The following is a 19784-nucleotide window of genomic DNA, read 5'->3' on the forward strand; positions in this document are numbered from 1 at the left end:
GTCTGACCCAGTAGGGCCATTCTTATGTTCTTAAATTAAATCACCATCAGTGTTTTAAAATTCACCAGGCTTTGTCCTGTCTTCTGATTCCCAGGAGTACATCATTGTGCATTGTGTAAATGAATGCAGCCCCAGAGGGCAACAGAGAACCCACTGGGCCTAATTCTGATTTCATTTGTACTGAAGTCAATGGAGTTACACCAGTCTACTAGTGTACGTGCAATAAGAATCAGACCCATCGTGTTTTTGTATTTGGCATGTTGGAAATAGAAGTAGGTCTACTGGAGGGAAAATAATACTTTAATTACCAGAAACTAATATGCAAAGTATGTAGCTTTAGCAAGATTTTACTGACTATGGGCCCAGCTCTGCATAGCCTTACTGACTTCAATGGAGCCACTCATTGGAGTACGAATTACTCTCAGAAGTAAATTTGCAGGAGCAGGTCCTATGGGCCAGATCCTGTAGAAGGCATCTTCTTGCCTCCTAGTAAAATATGTGCTGGAAAGTATAGTGTTTCTCTATACCTGTCTTTATATCCACTTTGATACAGAAAAGTCCCTGCAGTGTAAGCAGAATTTTCAGTTGAAACTCAAAATAACTTTTTTTAAAGAAAAAAAAAAGAACCCTAGAAACGCACATTTATAATTCATCAAAAATAATGCTGGCTACAAGATACTGAATAATCTACATATACTCTAACATTGATTACAGAGAGAGAAATCTATTTTTCTGAAAAGCCCATGCTAGTATTTTAAGTGTTGCATTTGATGTATTATATAATACAAATATACAGATATGACCTCATTTTAATTTTCAAATCATTTTTGGCTTCCTCTGCATGATGAGCGCTTTTGTTTACCTTTTTCCTGGGGGTACATCTCCAAATCATGTAGATTCTATGCATCCATGAGGAACAGAAGTGCCAGCTCTGCAGTCTGGTTGCCATTTGCTGCTCTCCAGGGCCCCTTCTAGCAGTATGTTGTCCTTACACATATATCCCTGTGTTGTACTCTTCCGGGACGACGAGGGAACCACATGAATGGGGTGCTGTTAATGCCGGTATTTCTGCAAGTTTGGGAGATAAGTAAGCAGTTTAGAAATTGCCACACCCTGGCAGTCTCTTGCTGCCTGACCATTCACAGCAATCTTATGTGTAGGTGTTCATGGACATATCAGAAGGGAGCATGCCACAGAGCCATTGCTCTCCATTTGCACAGTTCTTTCCACCCACTTTCTTCCTTTCTGCCTGTGTCAGTGGAGGAAACCAACCCTAGATTATTAAAGTGAGTATTTGATCCTCAAGTGCAGCTTTATAAAATGCAAAGTCAAAACACAGCTACATACAAGAGCTCAGTATGTTGCAGCTGACTATACTGTACACATTATTTTTCTGTACTTTTTCAGAGCAGTGGCAAGAGTTTGAATTATCAAAAGACAGTGGTTAGCAGAATAGTCGGTGGCAAGAGCTCTGCATTGCATGTCAGAGTCCTAGGTAGAGCTGTGAATTAGTTTGCTGGGAATTCTGAAAAAAAAATTCATTTCACATCAACCCCAATTTTTTTAAATTCTCAGCATATTGAAAAATCAAAAAACTGATTTGACCCAAAACAAAACATGTGGGTTTTTTTATTTTGAGCATTTTAAAATGTTTGTTTTAAATAAAACTGCAGGAAATTTTGAAAGAAAAAGTCATTTTAAATCAAAATGTTTCATTTTAAATGTTGAAATGAAATATTTAGACTTCAGAATTTTTTGATGTGAACAATCTGGCAAAACTGACATGAATTTGCAAAACTTTTTACTGTTGCTGAATCTGCAGGCTTTTTTGCCAAAGACGTTTCAGATGATTTTTTTTCCCTCAGCTCTAGTCCTAAGGTCTATTCCTCAGTCCTGCATTTCATTCCAGGAAGTCAGTAGTGGTTGGGAGCACAGTGGAAACAACGTGTTGATGCCTTACTAAACAAAAAGCATCATACATCACCCTGGAGCAAGGGTGACTTTGGAGGGGATGTTAGCCTCATGTTCCCCTTACTGTTAGCTGAGGGGAAGATATAATGTAGGTGTCACTCTCCAAGTCCTCCACAGACTGAAAGGGGGAAGCCAGGGCTTGGTATTCCAAATGTTTAAAAAAAACCCCAAAAAAACAGAAAAATATCTTTAAAACTTTTTGTAAGGCCACCTATACAGACCATAAATGAGCAGCACCTGGCATACACAAATCATGATAAAATGTACAGTTAACTAGTATACCTACTAGTGCTGAAATACACTGGAATAGCCATTGCCCACCTGAGGCTATCCTGGGCCAGATTCACCATTGCCTGCACCTGCTGGAGCCATGCACAGAAGCACCAAGTGGACATAACGTGCTACCAAATCAGAATGGATCTGATACCCACACTGCACTGGTATAAATACAACAGGTGCAGGGCAATGGTGAATTGGCACCCTCGTTTGTAAACATATTTCCTCTCCCTTAATTAGGAGGGGCACTTTTATTGGCAGATAGGTTTCTACTACAGTTCCAAGTAGATGGCTGGAACAATCAGAGTTAATATTAAATCATTTTTTCTTGGACTTTGTAGCACTTTATTGTTGAGCATACAGATAATATCAAACTTTATAATAGTGTTCACTGATTCAGAAAGTTAAATGCATTGTCATTTAAAACCACACAGACGGCTATACCCTGCATTCAGAAGACAACACTGTATGCAAGAGTTTTTCATTGTTACCAGCGACCCATTGGGATCTACCAAACCCCTCCCCACCTATGTAACCCATTTGTGAGCTACACTTGCATTCCAGGGCAGAAATTGGCCCTTCAAGTGCATTTGTCTTATAAAACTTTAATATGTGGGGGATTTGCTTCACCATAGCATAAGAAAATGTAATAACTCCTTTAGCTATAGATCTACAATGACTTTTGAGTGATCTCCAAACCACTCTTGAAAGAAAGTTCCAGCATCCCTTGAATTTCTGTGCTTCAGGCTGAACAGTTCAGACAGATGTTTAATCACTTCAGATTCACTGGGAAATGGCTATTCAATGGCCGTGGAAATAAAAAGAAGCATTTTGATGTGAATGCTTCAAGTTATTTCTTGACTTTTAGAAACATAAGTAAAAACAATTCAACCAAAGCCAACACATAACTTTTTTATCTTGTCAGTTTTAGATTTTAATTTCAGTCATTAGATACTCTCTTGAATTTTTACTAGAAATAGATCACAAAAATATATTGGCAGTTGAAGCAACTTAAAAAGCAACTTATGCTTGCATGAAATAGGATCCTCAAAAAAGAACCTGTAAAATTGGGACACAGGTTGCTTTCTTTAGAAAAAACTGCAACAGTAATTATAAGTAAAATATATACCTTTACGCAGTGCACAAAAATGTGTAATCCCTGAAAACTCATAATGGTCATTCATCAAGCTCCAGTTGAAAAACAATTCTTCAAGAGGAAAACTGAAACAGAGCTGCAGTTGTTGATTACAATATGATAAGTATTGTGAAGCGCTATTCTAAAAAAGAAGGATACAGTGTGGTTTTGATAAGGTTATAGTGCATTTCAGCAAAACATACACATTTTTCTTCATTTTACTGTTTGCCAGTTTCAGCATTCTTCTTCAGAGAAAACAAAAGTTTCTAATGATTAACATTCTGTGCTGTGGGAAGTATACGCTGTCCAACAATACTACTGTTGTATTGCACTAGCCTCCCTGATCTATAACACCAGCATAATTCGTTTTTACGATGAGTAGCCAAAATTTTTTAGATAAGTCCTTCCTTTAACTGGATTTGATAAGCATGTGTTATGTATTGCAGTGTCAACAAGGACCTGCTCCTGTTCCACTGAAGTCAATAACAAATTTCCATTGATTTCTTTGGGAAAGGATTGGGCCTGAATTAGGCAGGAATCCTGAGACAGATCTGATCCTGGAAGTACTGTGATGCCATAATGCTCAAAATCAGATCTTACATTTTTGACAGAAGATGTGTTTACCTCACACACAAAAATATCCTACACTGGATCCTTTTATATGCTTTATACTGTGTAAGAGAAATAAACCAAAATGAGTATATATTAAATATATTTTTCACACATAGCTGTTTTCTAATCATAGTTATCTCATAAAGAGCTCCAAACGTTTAGTTAAAAATAGCTTCGAGCCATAAGTAATTTGCCCAAGCTTCCACAGTGAGTCAGTGGAGGAACTCAGGCATAGAACCAAAGAGTCCTATCTTCATACTTGCACTTGGGTAATTAACAACAATCTTAAGTTTACTGGACACATTCTGAGCCAGTTCTGAAATGAAAAACTCTTAAATCCTCATCAGCAAATACAGGGTTGTATCCTGCCATCAGCCGGCACGCAGAACACCCATCAGTGGAAGCTCCATGTGCAAATCAATAGTCAGATGTAGCCCACCATTAAGCTGGCCATGCTTTTCATTCAGTATTTTACATGCCAGGCGCTTTCCTCATAAGGCTGATATTTGGTTGTTAAATGCAGAAACTCCCGTTGGAGAAGCAGCTGATAGGCAGCATAGTGGATGTTTTCTTCTGGGTGTTTAGGACAACTATGTATTTCTCTATACTTATAGAAGGAGATGACACAAATAGTCCAAGCAGCAAGAGACACAAGGTTACATCTGGCTCCCAGTTCTCTCATTCTAAGTCTCCCCTTCTAAACTGGGCTTCCAAGAACATCACATGGACAGGGGTTGAGCTAAATTTATTGGAGCTTTAATTCCTAGATCTCTTTACTTCCTTTAACTCCTGTTGCCATGCTTCATTCCCAGGCACCCACTCACCAGAAGGCAGATACCAAGGACTACACCAGGGTATTCTCTCCCCACCTTAACTCTAAGCCTGGGGTCAGAGGGTAGCTGTCTCTCTTTTCCTCCCCCACCTAAACCAATGCATAAACTTGCACTGTTAGAAGGATGATGCGCTAGCCTCCATTCTAGTCTCTTCCCCAACCTGTGTGTGTCCACTTCCATGTCAAGGAGAAAAGACACTCCACAGATCCATGCTTTGGCCACCTCTCACTCTAATTATGTGTAACCTCCTCTATGGCCAAATCATCTTGCTCACTCATCAGTACAACCACATCACACACACACATACATGCGTTCTCACACATACACACTCTTATACTTGAATCCTTCAAGTCTACATCAAGTCGAGGTTTATCGTCCTTGCCTTCAAGGTTTTACCTGACTTCTACCTTCTTCTGTATGTCTTCTCTCCTCTCATCTAATAGTGCAAGTCTATGCACTGGTTTCCAGTTCACTTCCTAGTGTGATTCAAGATGATGTTGATGATATATAAAGTCCTGAACAGTCTGGGGACCAATTAACCAAGAGACAACCTCTTACCTTTTAACACACTGATCCTGTTAAAATTTGCTGGCATGATCTTACAGTTGGTTCATAGGATTAAAGTTGGTAGGATGAGCAGTATGGCTTTTGCAGCAGAAGGCCCCCCTCATCTTGAGAATCCATTCCACTTATTGGGCCACCAGAATTTGAAACTGGTAGCCATCAGGAAACAATGCTAGTGACACTTACTTAGTTTAGCCCTGGGTTGATTTTGGTTCTGGTGCGTTATATGTACAATAACTTGGCTATTAACATACTCATGGAGGTAGTGAGGTCCTTGTGGTTTAGCGGTGCAATTTTTTAAAATCTTTGTATACCAGCACCTAGTTTATTTGTTTATAGGCTTTATACACATCATTGATCAATCAATCATCTTGTCTTACCATGTTTTTTTTCCAGTGGTGGACTGTGGTGCTAAGTTTATTTCACTTATACTTCACTAACACCAATATCTTATGTGGCTCTTCCCAGTTTACCAAAGCTTACAGAAGTATTCCATAAATGATCATGTCCCGTAAGATGTAGTAGACCACCACCACCTTGAAATTCATCTCTGTGTCCTTCTTATGCAAACTCTATAGCATCTTCTGCTCTACCAGCCTTTCTGATAGATGTCAAAAGAGATGCATCAGTTAGGTTCTCTCAAGCATGAACTAATGTGTATTTTGCTTTTTCTCTGCTGATTTATGGCCCTCGCTCATTAAATTAAAATAGGTGCAGAGTTTGTGAGCCACTGGCAGGTGTTCACTGTTGCTAGTTTTATGAATCTTGTACAACAGCAGGAGCAGATTATGTGAAAACATGGGGTTTTTTTTGTGAATTTGCCATCTCCCAGCACTCTCCCAGCACTGATTTTGTAATGAGATGATAAAAACTTGGGAGGTAAGCTTTGATAATGTTAGCTGCTGTTGGATCCTTCTAAAACCAGAAATGCAAAGTGTAGTTTGTTCACAAAAGTTGCTGCCTGTAGCTGAGGTAGATTTTTTTTAAACATATTCTATGAGCAGTTGTATTACTGGAGTCAAGTATTTCGGCCTCTTATCCAGTTATGAGTTGTTACTCATGAAGATTGCATGTTTAAACTTTGTTCCAAAGCTTGTTTTATTATGCGGTAAACAGAGTTAGAGACACAGTAATGTGTGACTTGCAATTTATGTTGGAGATTAGTATATGTACAGCATGGTTTAAATGGTTTTATAATCCTTGTTGTGCAGAGTAGACTACAGCAAAATGACCACAAAGCAGAGTTTCAGGTATTCAGATGACAGTGGCAGATTCTGAATACAGTTATGCTAGTGTAAATTCCAAGTAATTCCATTCATTTAAAATCTGGCCCATAGGGTACATCTACATCTCAGAGCCCAAGACAATTGACTCAGGTTCCTGGGTCCTGGGCTGTGGGGCTAAAAATAGCCACGTAGACATTCAGACTTGGGCTGCATCCTGGGCTCTACTTTTAGTTCCATAGCAAGAGTCCAATAAACCCAAATCAATTGTCTCAGGCTCTGAGACTCACTGCTGCCGGGGGCAGAGGGTGGGTTGCTGTATAGACATACCCATAGTCTTTTGGGGGAGTATATGAATGTGGTAATTTACAATCCTCTCTCCAGCTAACATGTTGCTTGGTTGAAATGGCAAGGGGTGTCAAATACATGTTGTGGGCAGAGAAAAAGAAACATTTTTAATGTACACTCAGCCTTGCTCTGCAATCTGAACAGAAATGAATTATCATGGCCACACACAACATCGGGAGCAAGGCTGAGTTTGTGATAGCTCCAGTTTCACTTTGATTAGTAATATATCCATCCACTAAGTCTACTCCTCTTTCCCGCCTCCATCTCTATTGCCAATGGATATGTGGATTGGAGCTGATATTTGAGCGTACATATATTAACTTGGCTTGCACACTGTGATTGTAATAATACAGCAAGGGGTCTTTTAACCCATTTTAAATTATTCACATAAAAACACGTAGAAGAACATTTTTTTTTGCTAAATCAAGCACTCAAAAGTTAAGAAATGCCAGAATAAAGGTGGTCTGTGCAACCTTAGTTTGTCCCCCTTGTGCGTATGCATCATGACACAGTCTTTAATTACCCGATCACATACTATGTGTACACAGAGTACTTACCATAATATAGCACTTTATATGTTCAAAGCACAGCTCTCATTGACTTCAGCTATGAATATTTAGCACTTTTGCAAATCAGACCCCAGAATCTCAACTCAGACACACAGATAATGAGGAATACACTATTAAACACCTGTAAAAAGTCTGGTTCAAGTGACTTGGCTAGCATCACATAAGAACCCTGTAGCAGAGGCAGAGATCGAATCCAAATTTCTAGGACAGCATTCACGTGCCTTAACCGTGAGACCATCTCTTCTCTTCCCACAATCTCCCACCTTATTCACTACATACCTGCCAATCCACCGCACACCAGGGATATTAGTTGACAGCTCCTCCATAGACCTGTGAGCATGAGTATGTACACGGCACAGTTCCCAAACTCCTCCAACATTTGACCCCTTTGTGGTGAGAGGGAGACCCTGGCACAAATCTACATAATGCGTCAGGTTGCAGCCCCTCTTCCAGCTCCTCCAGAACCTCTTACAGAGGTTCTCTGTGCACTTCTCCCCACATCTCCTGATCCTCGCACACCCCATCCACCACCCTGCATCACGAGACCTCCTCATCAACCTCCTCCTGGCAATGGCCAAGATGGCCATCAATCATACCAGGAGGAGAAAGCTGGATAGGGTGGGGGTGCTCTGTAACTGTGGATCCTATTTCCAGTCCCTTGTCTGCTCACATCTCCGGGCAGAGTTCCTCTGGGCAGTGTCCACTGACTCCTGAGCTCCTTTGAGAAGCAGTGGGTACTGTGTGGAGCTCTCAGCCCAGTTTCCCCTTCTGGTTCCTAATTTTCAGCCTCTAACTTCACTCCCATTCCTGTTTTCTCCTTTGTTGTCCCCAACAATCAGCTGTAACCTGGACTTAGTGGCTTCCCCCCTTAATTGAGGAGATTGGCCTTTAGTTATGAGCAGGCTTAGAACTGCTGGCCCCAGTATTACAAATAGCATGTACCTTCCAAATTCTGCAACAAATGAAGCAGCTATCCTACAGTCAGCAATTTTTTCACTACAGAACCCTCATTCTTTCCCAAAGCAGGTCCATCTTGTGCACTGAATGAGGCAGGGTTCTGTGGAAAAAATAGTATGTGATTGTGCAATTAAAGGCTTATCATAATGCATAAGCACAATGGGGCCAAAGGTTGCACAGGTAACCTGAGTTCTGGCGTTTCCTAACTTTCGAGTGGTTGACTTTGCAATTTTAATAATATTCTTTTAATGTAGACTTTCTGTGTAATTTCTTAGGTTTTTAAAAAAAAAACCACAAAATTCCATCACGTGGCATCAAATTGACACCTATATAGGTCATCAGCAGGGCTGGAATCTCTACCACATATCTCTGCCACTTAAATTAATAGAGTAACTGGTAACAGTAGTAGGCTGTCAACCTCTGTGAGGAGGATAGCAGGAGATGGCAGTGAGTTTTACAGGTATTGGCTGACAGCAGAGGAATGACAAGACTCAGGAATCCTGGGTCCCACTGACTGTGAAGAGGAATGTGGCCTAGTGAGCACATGCTCTTCTACCCATTCCCTGCCAACCAACACCCCATTGCTCCATCCCCTTCAACCTGTACCTGTCCCAGTCTTGTCTCTTTCCCATCCCTGGCTCCCCACACCAATACCATTCTCCTCACGTTGCCAGTCCCAGTTCTCACTCCTCAAGCTTCTCATCCCAGTCTCCTTGTCCAGCCATTCCCAGTTCATCCCCTAGTCCCAGTCTCTTTTCCAAGACAGTCCCATTTCCCCCCATCCCACCCTTCATCTGATTTGTTTTTCTTGACCACCCTCACCTCCATTGGCCTCACCCATGTTCCTCATCCCCCCGGCTCCCTGTCCAAATCTCCTTTACCAAGCTCCTTGTCCAGTCTCCCAGCTTCTTGTGGCAGTCTCTTTGCCTATCCATTTCCTGTTCTGCCCCTGCACCCTAGTTCCTTGTCAGATCTGACTCCCCTCCCTCCCTCCATCGGTTCTCAGTCTCCTTGCCCAGCCAGTCCAAGTCTCCATTCTCGGCTCCTAGTCACAGTCTACTTCAAGTCACCCCTACTCCCAGTCCACATTTCCCTCTACCCTCCCACCGCCACCAAGCTCCAGTCCCTATTTCTGCCAACCCCCTGGCTCCTTGTCCCAACCTCTTCCCTCCACCCCACGTAGGTCCACCTGTTGTCCTTCTGCATTTGAATCAGGCAGCTTTCTCCACATTGCCTGTGCTCAGCAGAGGAGTTACTGAGAGCACAGAATAGATGGCCTCCCTGCTCTCAGTGACTCTCCACCCCTTGATAATTGTGCTGCTTTTATATGATTCTCCTGCAATTTCTCACTCTTTTCCTGGCCAAAAAAAAAAAAAGTCCAAAACTAAACACAATATTCCAGTTGCAGTCACACCATTTTCACTGAGAGATACAGTTGCTGGGACCATCCTGTTCCACAAGACAGTGCCTCTTTACATAAGCAACCCAAACTGCATTGTATATATACACATTATACTGCAAGCCACTTGTTTGCAGCCTCATGCTGCAAACCACTTCTTTGCATCCGTATCATATTTTAAAGTATTCTCTCTAATTTGCTATTCGCTATTATTACTCATTCTGGCAAACCACGTTTAGCAAATGCTGTTTTCCCTTAATTTTAATGGTAGTTGGAGCAAGCCTTTTGTATTATTCAAATTTCAGTTCTGTGCAGTATGCCCCCACTTCTTGAGCATTAATAAAGATATTAAATATAGTCCCATTATTCTCTAGATGTTTTACAATATTTTTCTCAATATGTTCTAAGTATAGACATAAGATTAACAATGTGGCAATAAGGTATGAGCACTCATTTTTTTGAAGCTTCATCTATGACTATTATACAGTCTTATTACAATTGCACGTCTATGGCTGTTTATGTTGTATAATCTATGTCATCTGGACCAATTTCTATAAGAAAAACATTGACATTGTGCACTTTACCTGCATTTTTCTCTCAGAAGGATTATTTTTCACTGGTCCCACTACCTAATGCCATAGAATTGGTTTAGTTTGTGTCATGCCTGTATATTCAGACTAAGTTTTTCAAAAATGAGTGCTCCTAAATCCATAGCCTGAATTTCAAAAGTGCTAAGCACATAGCAACACCTCTCGATTTCAAATGTTCAGCATGTTTGGATTAAGTTGCCTAAACAATTTAGGAACCTAAATTTAGGAATCCATTTTGAAAATCTTGGTTTCAGTATACAGTAGTACCATGAATCCTCTAGGTTCATTCTGGCACTGTTTACTCTCTGTATTCAGTAAGGTGTACTACTCACAGGAAATTTACCCTTTATTCTGCATGTTTTTTCTTCTCCTCCCTTTTGGAACAAGACAGACTCCTTTAATCTCAGTCTCTTCCAGTCTGTTCTCTGACTCAGATTATAGTTGCTGCAATTGCTACATTTCAATGCCTGGACAATATTCTGGGAGGTCAGAATCAGGACTAGTGTCAGATATGTGTCTGCTATTACCAGATGCAGTCAGTGATACAGCTCTTACTACTGTACAAATACTCTGACTACTGCTTGTACATACATTTTATTCTCCTGCCTGAGACCATCCTGCTCCATTTTGTTTCTAGAAGTAAACTATGGAGAGGAAGCATCCTTCCTTTTTCAGTGTAACACCACCACTGATAGAGGCACTATTTACTTCTTCATCAGCCTGCTCTTTGTCACGGGACTAATCCTGGACTTGGGCTTGTCAATGCATCTGGGATTTTGATACTTCTCTGCTGATTCTCCAGTATGTCTAAAGAGTGAGGCTCAGTGGCAGGGAGCACGGAGAAGCTTTGCATTAGCACTGTATTTTCTGTGCCTGTTCTGTAGGTCAAATAAGATCCACTCCCCAAAGCTGATTTTCTTTTGTCAGAAGCCCTAAAATTCTTTAATTACTTCTTTTAAAGTGTGTGTCAAGCTCAGTTATTCAATTTATATTAATCCATGGTGAAAGCTTCAGTTTAAAAGAACATCACCCTAATAACATAATAGGCATATAATAATATTCAGCTCTTCTCCAGAGCTTTTCACTCATAAATCTCAAAGCAGTCTAAAGGAAAATGAGTATCATTTACATTTTGCAGATAGGGAAACTGAGGCATGAGGTCACACAGCAGGCTAGTGGTTGAGCAAGGAAAAGAATGCTGATCTGAGATAAGCAGCTAATACATGGAAAAATAAAATTAATTGCTCCTAGTGATCAGTGGGCATTTCACCCAGTGTCCGGTATAATTTGGTTATTAGTACTCATGGATCACCTTATTCTAGCAGTTAATCAGTTATAAATGTTCTACTTAATCATAGATGGTGACATCTATTGACAAAGGCCTATTAGCTGTGATATCAATGTTCTGACACCAATAATTATTGACATCATTTCAGTTCTCATAACATTAAATCTGAATATCTGAAACTTAACCAGACAACTAAAAAGAGTGGTATGCTACCCTGTTCTCCTTCAGCAATCTGTGCAATATGAGTTTTGTAAGAGTTATTACCAAAGTAATACTATCAATTTTTCTGTTTGTTTTCCAGGTTGATGACCAAATGAAGCTGCTTCAGAATTGCTGGAGTGAACTCTTAATTCTAGATCACATTTACCGGCAAGTGGTACATGGGAAAGAAGGCTCTATCCTTCTGGTTACTGGGCAACAAGTGAGTGTGCAGACTCCAAGAGGTGTTGTTTTTTTATTAATCATCTTCAAAATAGCAGGAGTTTAACTAGGTCAGAAGCACTCTTGCTCTGAAATAGAGAGATTGGCTACAAATAATGTAGATAAAATGACTTGTGCACTCTGTTCCTAGTCCAATGACGACTGTTAAACTTATAAAAGCAGATATACTCATAAGCACTTTGCTTTTCCAATCTACTTGTATACCACTATGATTGAAAGAGAGTAGATCAGAAGTGTCTCTCAAGAAGTTTTATTTCCTAGGGCTAAGATGGTTTCTGATAAAAACTAGGGTTTAGACCTGAGCAATAAAAGTTTATTTTTCTTTGAGAATTCTGGTTTACTCAAAATAATCACTGGTCAGTTCAGAAGTTCCTTGCAGCTATTACCCAGTGTTGCTAAACAGCCTCTCAAAGGCCAGGTCTACACTGGGGGGGGATCAATCTAAGATACACAACTTCAGCTATGAGAAGAGCGTAGCTGAAGTCAACACATCTTAGATCGACTTAGAATCACTTACTTTGCATCCTCACAGCGCGGGATCAATGACTGCCACTCCCCCGTCAACTTTGCTTCCACCTCTCGCTGAACTGGAGTTCAGCAGTTGACGGGAGAGCGATCAGGGATCAATTTGTCGCATCTACACTACACGCGATAAATCAATCCCTGATAGATTGATTGCTACCCACCGATCTGGCAGGTAGTGTAGATGTACCCAAAGAGTTGATTGTCTCCAGGCATCAGAGGTATAGTCTGACACAGAAAAAAACAGTCTAAATTATGAAATGAGGAAAATTGTGGGAAAATCTAAATAATATAGAAAGTTTTGAATCATTTATAATTTCCAAAACACAATGGGCTTGACAATGAAAATGAGAACCTTAATCATAGAATACATATTCAGACTTTAATGGAACAAAATGTACAGTATCAATGAGAGGCAGAGTGTGCCTGTACATTTGGTTCCTGATTCAAAGTGAAAACAAATGATGGTCCACTGGTATTTAAGTAACTGCAAACTATACTCCTGAGAGAATTCTGCTCTACTCCGCATGCACAGAATTTATGTCCACCACAGATTTCTTTGCTTCCCCGCAGAAAAATGACTTTCTGACAGGGAAGCAAAGGAAAGACATAAGAGCAGTCATGTTTCCAGTGCCCAGGCAGCTGGCAAAGAGGTAAATCATTGTGGGGCAGGAGCAGGACTGGGAAAGACCTGTCTGGTAGCACCTATCCTTGCGCTGGGCTCAGCTGCTAGTCCCAGCTGCACTGGGGAGGATGGGACTTCCTGTTCCCCTGCACGGCATCCAGGGCTGGGTCAGACCCACCCCCAGATTTCTTCCCCAGCAGCAGGAAGCTCTGCAAATTTTGCCCCCCACCCCCTGCTTCCCTGTACCCATCACTCCTCAGCTGCAGTGGGAGGGATCCCTGTACAGGGAGCTGCTCCCCCATCCATCCAACCCCCATGCATCCAGACCCCATAATACCCAGACCCTTCCGCTGAGCCTTACCCCACACACACACTCAACCCCCTCCCCCCACAATGAGCCCATGCCCCTGGCACCTGGACCATCCCAACAAGTCACCTGCACCCAGATCCCCACCCCACTGAGCCCGAACCAGCTGCACCTGGATCCCCACCCCACTGAGCCCCACTACCCAGCATCAGGACCCTCCACTAAGCCCCCCACACCCAGACCCCCATCCGCTGAGCCCCAACCACCTTCACCTCAACCCCTCTGCAGAGTCCCATTACTGTTGCACCCAGAACCCCCCAACAAGCCTCTGTGCATCCAGATCACCCCCTGCACCCAGATCCCCCCCTGAGCTGCCCGCACCCAGATTGCCCCACACAGAATCCTCTCAACCCATACCTCAATCCCCTCCACACTTGGATCCTGCCATGCTGAGCCTGCTTGCTCACACCTGGCATGGAAGGGCAAGGCCCTGGGGTGTTCTGGGGCAGTCCTGATCCTTGCGCTGTGTCAGGGTTGGGTGCAGCCTCACCACTGAGTCTGTGTCCCAGGTGGGAGCTGCACAGTGACCTCCCACCTCTGTGTGGCCAGTGGCCTGTGCTCCCCAAAGCCATTGTGGAGCCTCCACGTTTATTTGACAAATAAAATTCACAGAATTTTGTAGAATTTTAAAATATTATGTGCAGAATTTTTAATTGTTGGCACAGACCGCCCTCAAAAGTCAAACTAAGCTGCCTAAATTGATATGCACAATGGGAAACAACTCCTTTTTCTAACTACAGAAATACATTGTGCATGTGTCTATGCTGTGAGAAATTCACTTAGAGACTTAGTCATAATTTTATGAATGGAGGCCATTTCCCTATGCTCAGCAGAAGTGTTCTAAGCTTACCAAAGGTCGGAGAAGCGACCCTTCCCACTTACCATTAGAAAGTTTATTGTCACACACATGGTCTAGTGGTGCTAGAATAGGACTGGGCAGCCACACTGCTTCCACATTCTAATCTTGGCTAATCCTGATGCCCTTTGCAGCATTTGGCAAATAACTTAATGTCCCTAGGCCAAGATTCTGCCCCACACTGACACCAGCTGAAATGAGTGGAATTACTCTGGGTTTATATTGGTGTCAGTGAAAGCAAAGTTGATCCTCTGTTTCCCCATCTGCAAAATGAAGATAATAGTAGCGGCTTACTTACCACACAAGGATGCTTATGATTCTTATGTTTATAATTTCCTTTCAAAATGGAAAATGCTACCTGTTACTATGAGCACATTGGCAGTTGTAGTAAATTAATTTATTTTATGATTTACTTATTCCCTTGCATTGCATCCATTTATGTGCAATAGTAATTTCTTACTGCCTGGACCACTTTTAGCCTGTATTTAAAAAAAAAAAGATGTGCATGTGACACAAAGACAAAGCAGAACATTTCATGACTATTGGACAATAATGCACAGCAAGCAGTATAATAATTGCATTGCTTACAAATTATCAGATTTGCTTGGAAATTTTATTTTTCCAGGCAAAACGACAGTTTCAAACTAAATCAAAATATGACTAAATTGGACTGGTTGCATCCATTTTTGCCCCACCACTGACAAGCTGGTCTAATATGTCCTCTTTTCAGACCCAATTTCACCTACATCTCTTCCAGCATTAGTCCTGCATTAGTTAGTGCAGGCACCCTCAGCATTCCCTTCAAGAGTTTCCCCTCATCTATTGAACACTCTTCCTTCAACTTGAAATGTTCAGAGAATAGAGGGACCGACCTTGCAAGAACAAAAACCACCAATTTCAGTTCCTGTCCTTAAGTATGGGCTACTGCTCACTTCACTTGTGCTGAGAACTTAGTCTCCACCTCATCTCCTAAAGACTTTCACTGAGAAGTAGAGATGAACAACAGCTGGATCAAATAGGCTATCCAAAAATCACAGCAGTCTGAGACAGCTGGTAAAAGACAGTAAATAGTCCGAAATCAAACACACAGCTGGTAGATTCTAGGTATGCAGTCTCATCCTACTCTGATCACCATCAATATTGAGTCAAATTCATTGCTAGTGGAAGTGCGCACTACTCCATTGACTGTGCCTGTTTCTGCTAGTGGCCTATCCACTGGAACATTAGCAGGGAACTGGTCTAACTATGCCAGTATAAGTAATTTGCCACTTGTAATTTTAAAGCACTCTGTTTAAAAGGCCATCTATTTAAATGAAATTCAGGCCTAAAAGTTCAGGAGTAAAAGAAACTATTTTACAGAGAGGCTAGCTGAGTGTTCTAAGCATCAGGTTTAAAATATCCAGACTTGCTAGAACCACAAGTTCAAATCCTGGCAGGATAAACTCACCCCATTTACATCTGAGAGAGATAAACTGAAAGTAGGGCTTACTATGCAGAGAGAATTTTTTATGGAAAGCTTAGAAACTGTCTGTCAGCTTTACATTGATGCTAAAGAGCCCACCATGTTTTTAGTAATTCTGGGGTGCCAATGTCTTAGACCAAAATACTTCCAACCTCTGCTACTGTGCAGCATGCTGTGTGCTTGCTGATTGCTGCCCGGCTCCCAAGATGTAAAGCTGTGCCTCAGTTTCCCCAACAGTAAAATGCAGATAATGCCTACATCACACCAATAATACTTACATTAAGTAATTGTCATGACATTAAATTGCTCAATGTATGGAAAGTACTTTGAGTCATTTGACTGAGAAGCGCTATGGATATTATTTATCATTATCATCCTTACTATAAGCAAGATTATAGGGCAACATTCAAGCTTTCAAGAGAAATGTTTGAGCTTCTGGCTGTCATCAACTTTAAATACAAGCCCATCATTCTTGGTAAATGGAGTCCTATATAGTCTGCTTTGTTAACTTGGAGACATTACGAGCTAGCCTGTGACTAGCCCTGCAAGGTAATAAAGTTAAGAGAGTCCAGAAAGCACCTTGCACCTTTGCCCATGAGCTGGTTACAATCATGGCCATTATGCTCTCAAAGGGGAAGGACCGCTCCTGGCTAGTGATGCCAACCTTCTCCAAAGGCCATGGGAAGAGCAGGATGAACAAGTGTCATAAACTTCACCTACTCCACCCTAGCCAGCAGAACTGGGCCAGTTGCATGAAGCACACTCTGCACCCTTTCAAAGGCATCGAATCAAGTACAGTATATGGCCAGGGGCTCCAGCTGGAGTGCTGCACAGCTGTCCTTCCTTCTTTTCAGCCACATTCCGGCCCTTGATAGGAAAAAGCACAGTCAGTGGCAAAGCAGCAAGCACTGAGGCTTACACAGAAAGGCCTTGTTTTATTTATTTAGCTGGCTGGAGTTTCATAAAGTGTGTGTGTGTGTGTGTGTGTGTGTGTGTGTGTGTGTGTGTGTGTGTGTGTGTGTGTGTGTGTGTGTGTGTGTGTGTTTCAAGAAAGCACTTTTTCAAATCATTATGGTCCCTCAGCAGTTCCTCACAGATGAGTTCCTTTCTGTGCATGTTTCATTTTCTGTACTAAGTGCTGCCCCTCAGCAACAGTAATTACCATTTCAAAAGGAAATAAACTAGCACAAGTGCATTTTACATCTCTCCAAATTTCATAACACAAAACAACCAAAGAATGATTTGCAGTGTATTAGTTAATTGTAAATTACTGCCACGTTGCTTTCCATGTTCCAGGTTTCAGAAGCTAAGCGCATGGTATGTGATGGTAACAAACCATTTCCCATTAAAGAGAAACTTTAATTTCTCCAGGGTTATGTGCTATCCTACTGGATTCTCTGCATAACAATCTGCTGCCATTTTTCTTGTACTCAGAACTCAAGGAGTAGACATTACAAATTACTACAGAATACTATTCATTGTTCATGCATTTTGCTGCAGGAGTTAATGTGCAACATTTGATTTATTGCCCAGGCTGCCAGGACATGAGTTATTCATTTTGATCTTACCCATGCTCCCGTTATAGCTGCAGTAAAATCGGGGCTGGCTTTACCATGAGGCCAACTGAGGCAGCCGCCTCAGGTGCCAGACTGGGGGGGAGGGGTGCCACTAGGACCCAGAGCGTAGAAAATTGTGTCTGCTGCTGGTGCATATGTATTATCTCTGCTCTACATGCACAGAGATGGTGGAGTGCTGTGCTGGTGGAAGGAGGGCACAAGAGACATAACAGGCAGGCAGGAGAAAAGGTGAGAGGGAACAACAGAAAGCAGCAGGAGCTGCAGGGAGAGAGAGGAGGAGCCTCTTATGTACATCTCTAGCACCCCCAGGGGCCTGGACTGATTAACACCAGCTTCTCAGGGAGCTTCCTGTTTCCTGCTGCTTCCCTGAACCCACTTGAGGAGAACAGACATTCAACTGAAGTAGTAGGAGCCAGTTAGGCCCTTAAGACACTGATATCTTCCCTCACTCAGGCCCTTCTCCAGCCTGCTTATTTGTCCCCTTCAATTGAGTGTTGAGAGCCACTAGAGCTGGCACAGAACAGCAGTCATGAGTGAAAGAAGAAAATGCCCCTCTGGGGCAGCATTCAGAAAAAGCAAGCAAGCAAAGGAAGCTTTTCTATCTAAGCAGGAAGGAGCTCTCCTGAGATACATAGACACAAATGTTCACAGTGAGCCTTCCAGCCCCAGTGAGGATGAGAGTGGTGAGGAGATGCCCGATCTTCCAGTTAGTCAGAGTGCAGGTGACCTGGCAGCTACTGCAGCATCCATATCTCCATCTCAAATGGATGTAACCATGCACATTCCTGAAGAAAAGTGTAGATCAGAGAAGAGTGTGCTTTAATGGTGCGTTTTGTAACGATAACAGAACCTAATGAAAATGTCCCTGCAATGGTGACTGTCAGAGAGCATTTTCTAGAATTTATTGACATTGATGACACTACAGGTGCTGGTATGACAAATGTGCTTCTTAAAAAGCTGGAAGACACAGGAATTGCGATAGCTAACATAAGAGGTCAGGGCTATGATAATGGTGCCAACATGAAAGAACAGAGGAGTGCAGACACGGATCAGAGAGTTAAACCCTTGAGCTTTTTTTGCCCCATGCAGTTCTCATTCATTGAACTTGGTGGTCAGTGATGCAGCATCAGCTTCTAGTGAGGCTGCTGAATTTTTTAATATAATTCAAAGCATCTATGTATTTTTCTCTGCATGAACTCATCAATGGCAAATTTTGAAGCAACATCTGGGAACATCCTCTCTGACATTGAAGACACTGAGTGCCACATGATGGGAAAGTCGTGTGCAGGCGATAAAGCCTATCAAACACCAAATTGGAAAGATAGATGATACCATAGTTGCCATTCTGGAGGATAATGCTATGAGAGGAGTGGCAGAGGGAAATGGAATCACCAGAAACATATATAACTTCAAATTTCTGTGTGGCATGACATACTGTTTGAAATAAATGTTGTAAGCAAGAGACTCCAAGGTGTTGACCTTGATATATCTGGAGCAATGGAACAACTGGACAAAGCAAAGTCATACCTACAGTCTTACCGGTCAGATGAGGGATTTCAAAACATTCTGAAGAGTGCACAGAAGTTGGCAGAGGAACTTCACACTGAAGCTATTTTCCCACCCATTCAAGAATACAAGAGTCACTGAAGAAGATGACATTTTGATTACGAGGCATGGGATAATCCCATAAGAGACTCCAAACAACAATTAGAAGTTGAATTCTTTAACCAGGTGCTAGATTGTGCAGTACAGTCAGTTGAAGGACGTTTCATGCAGCTCAAGGAACACAGCAGTATATTTGGGATATTGTATGATATTCCAAAACTCTTCACTATACCTGAAGAAGACCTACAATCAGCAATGCAGGGCACTAGAGACAGTGTTGACACATGATGACATGCGCGATATTAATGTGAGTGATTTAGGTGATGAACTGAAAGCCCTTTCAAGATACATTTCAGCAGGATCAACTGCAAAGGCTGTTCTGGAATATATGTGCACAAATAAGATGACCACCCTCTTTCCAAATGCTTTTGTTGCTCTGCGCATACTTCTAACACTTCCTGTAACAGTTGCCAGTGGAGAACGCAGCTTCTCCAAGCTGAAGTTAATAAAAACACATCTATGCTCCACAATGACACAGGAGAGGCTGGTTGGCCTTGCAACCAT

The 19784-nt window shown here is 41.9% G+C and overlaps 1 protein-coding gene and 1 long non-coding RNA gene across 7 annotated transcripts in view; one reads left to right on the plus strand and one right to left on the minus strand.

The window, feature by feature from the left end:
• Positions 1 to 19784, plus strand: part of NR5A2 (nuclear receptor subfamily 5 group A member 2) — a 118305-nt gene that overhangs the window by 56293 nt on the left and 42228 nt on the right. For all 5 annotated transcript variants that reach the window (XM_039485981.1, XM_039485983.1, XM_039485982.1 and 2 more), the window contains one exon: positions 12067 to 12186. In XM_039485981.1, the coding sequence (XP_039341915.1) occupies positions 12067 to 12186 (120 nt within the window). The remainder of the gene's footprint in view (positions 1 to 12066; positions 12187 to 19784) is intronic.
• The window catches only part of LOC120370783, a 111457-nt gene that overhangs the window by 22923 nt on the left and 68750 nt on the right, over positions 1 to 19784 (minus strand). For both annotated transcript variants that reach the window (XR_005583931.1, XR_005583930.1), the window contains exon 5: positions 863 to 1068. This is a non-coding gene — a long non-coding RNA (uncharacterized LOC120370783). The remainder of the gene's footprint in view (positions 1 to 862; positions 1069 to 19784) is intronic.

This window comes from Mauremys reevesii, linkage group 8 (genome assembly GCF_016161935.1).
Source record: "Mauremys reevesii isolate NIE-2019 linkage group 8, ASM1616193v1, whole genome shotgun sequence".
Taxonomy (NCBI): domain Eukaryota; kingdom Metazoa; phylum Chordata; order Testudines; family Geoemydidae; genus Mauremys; species Mauremys reevesii.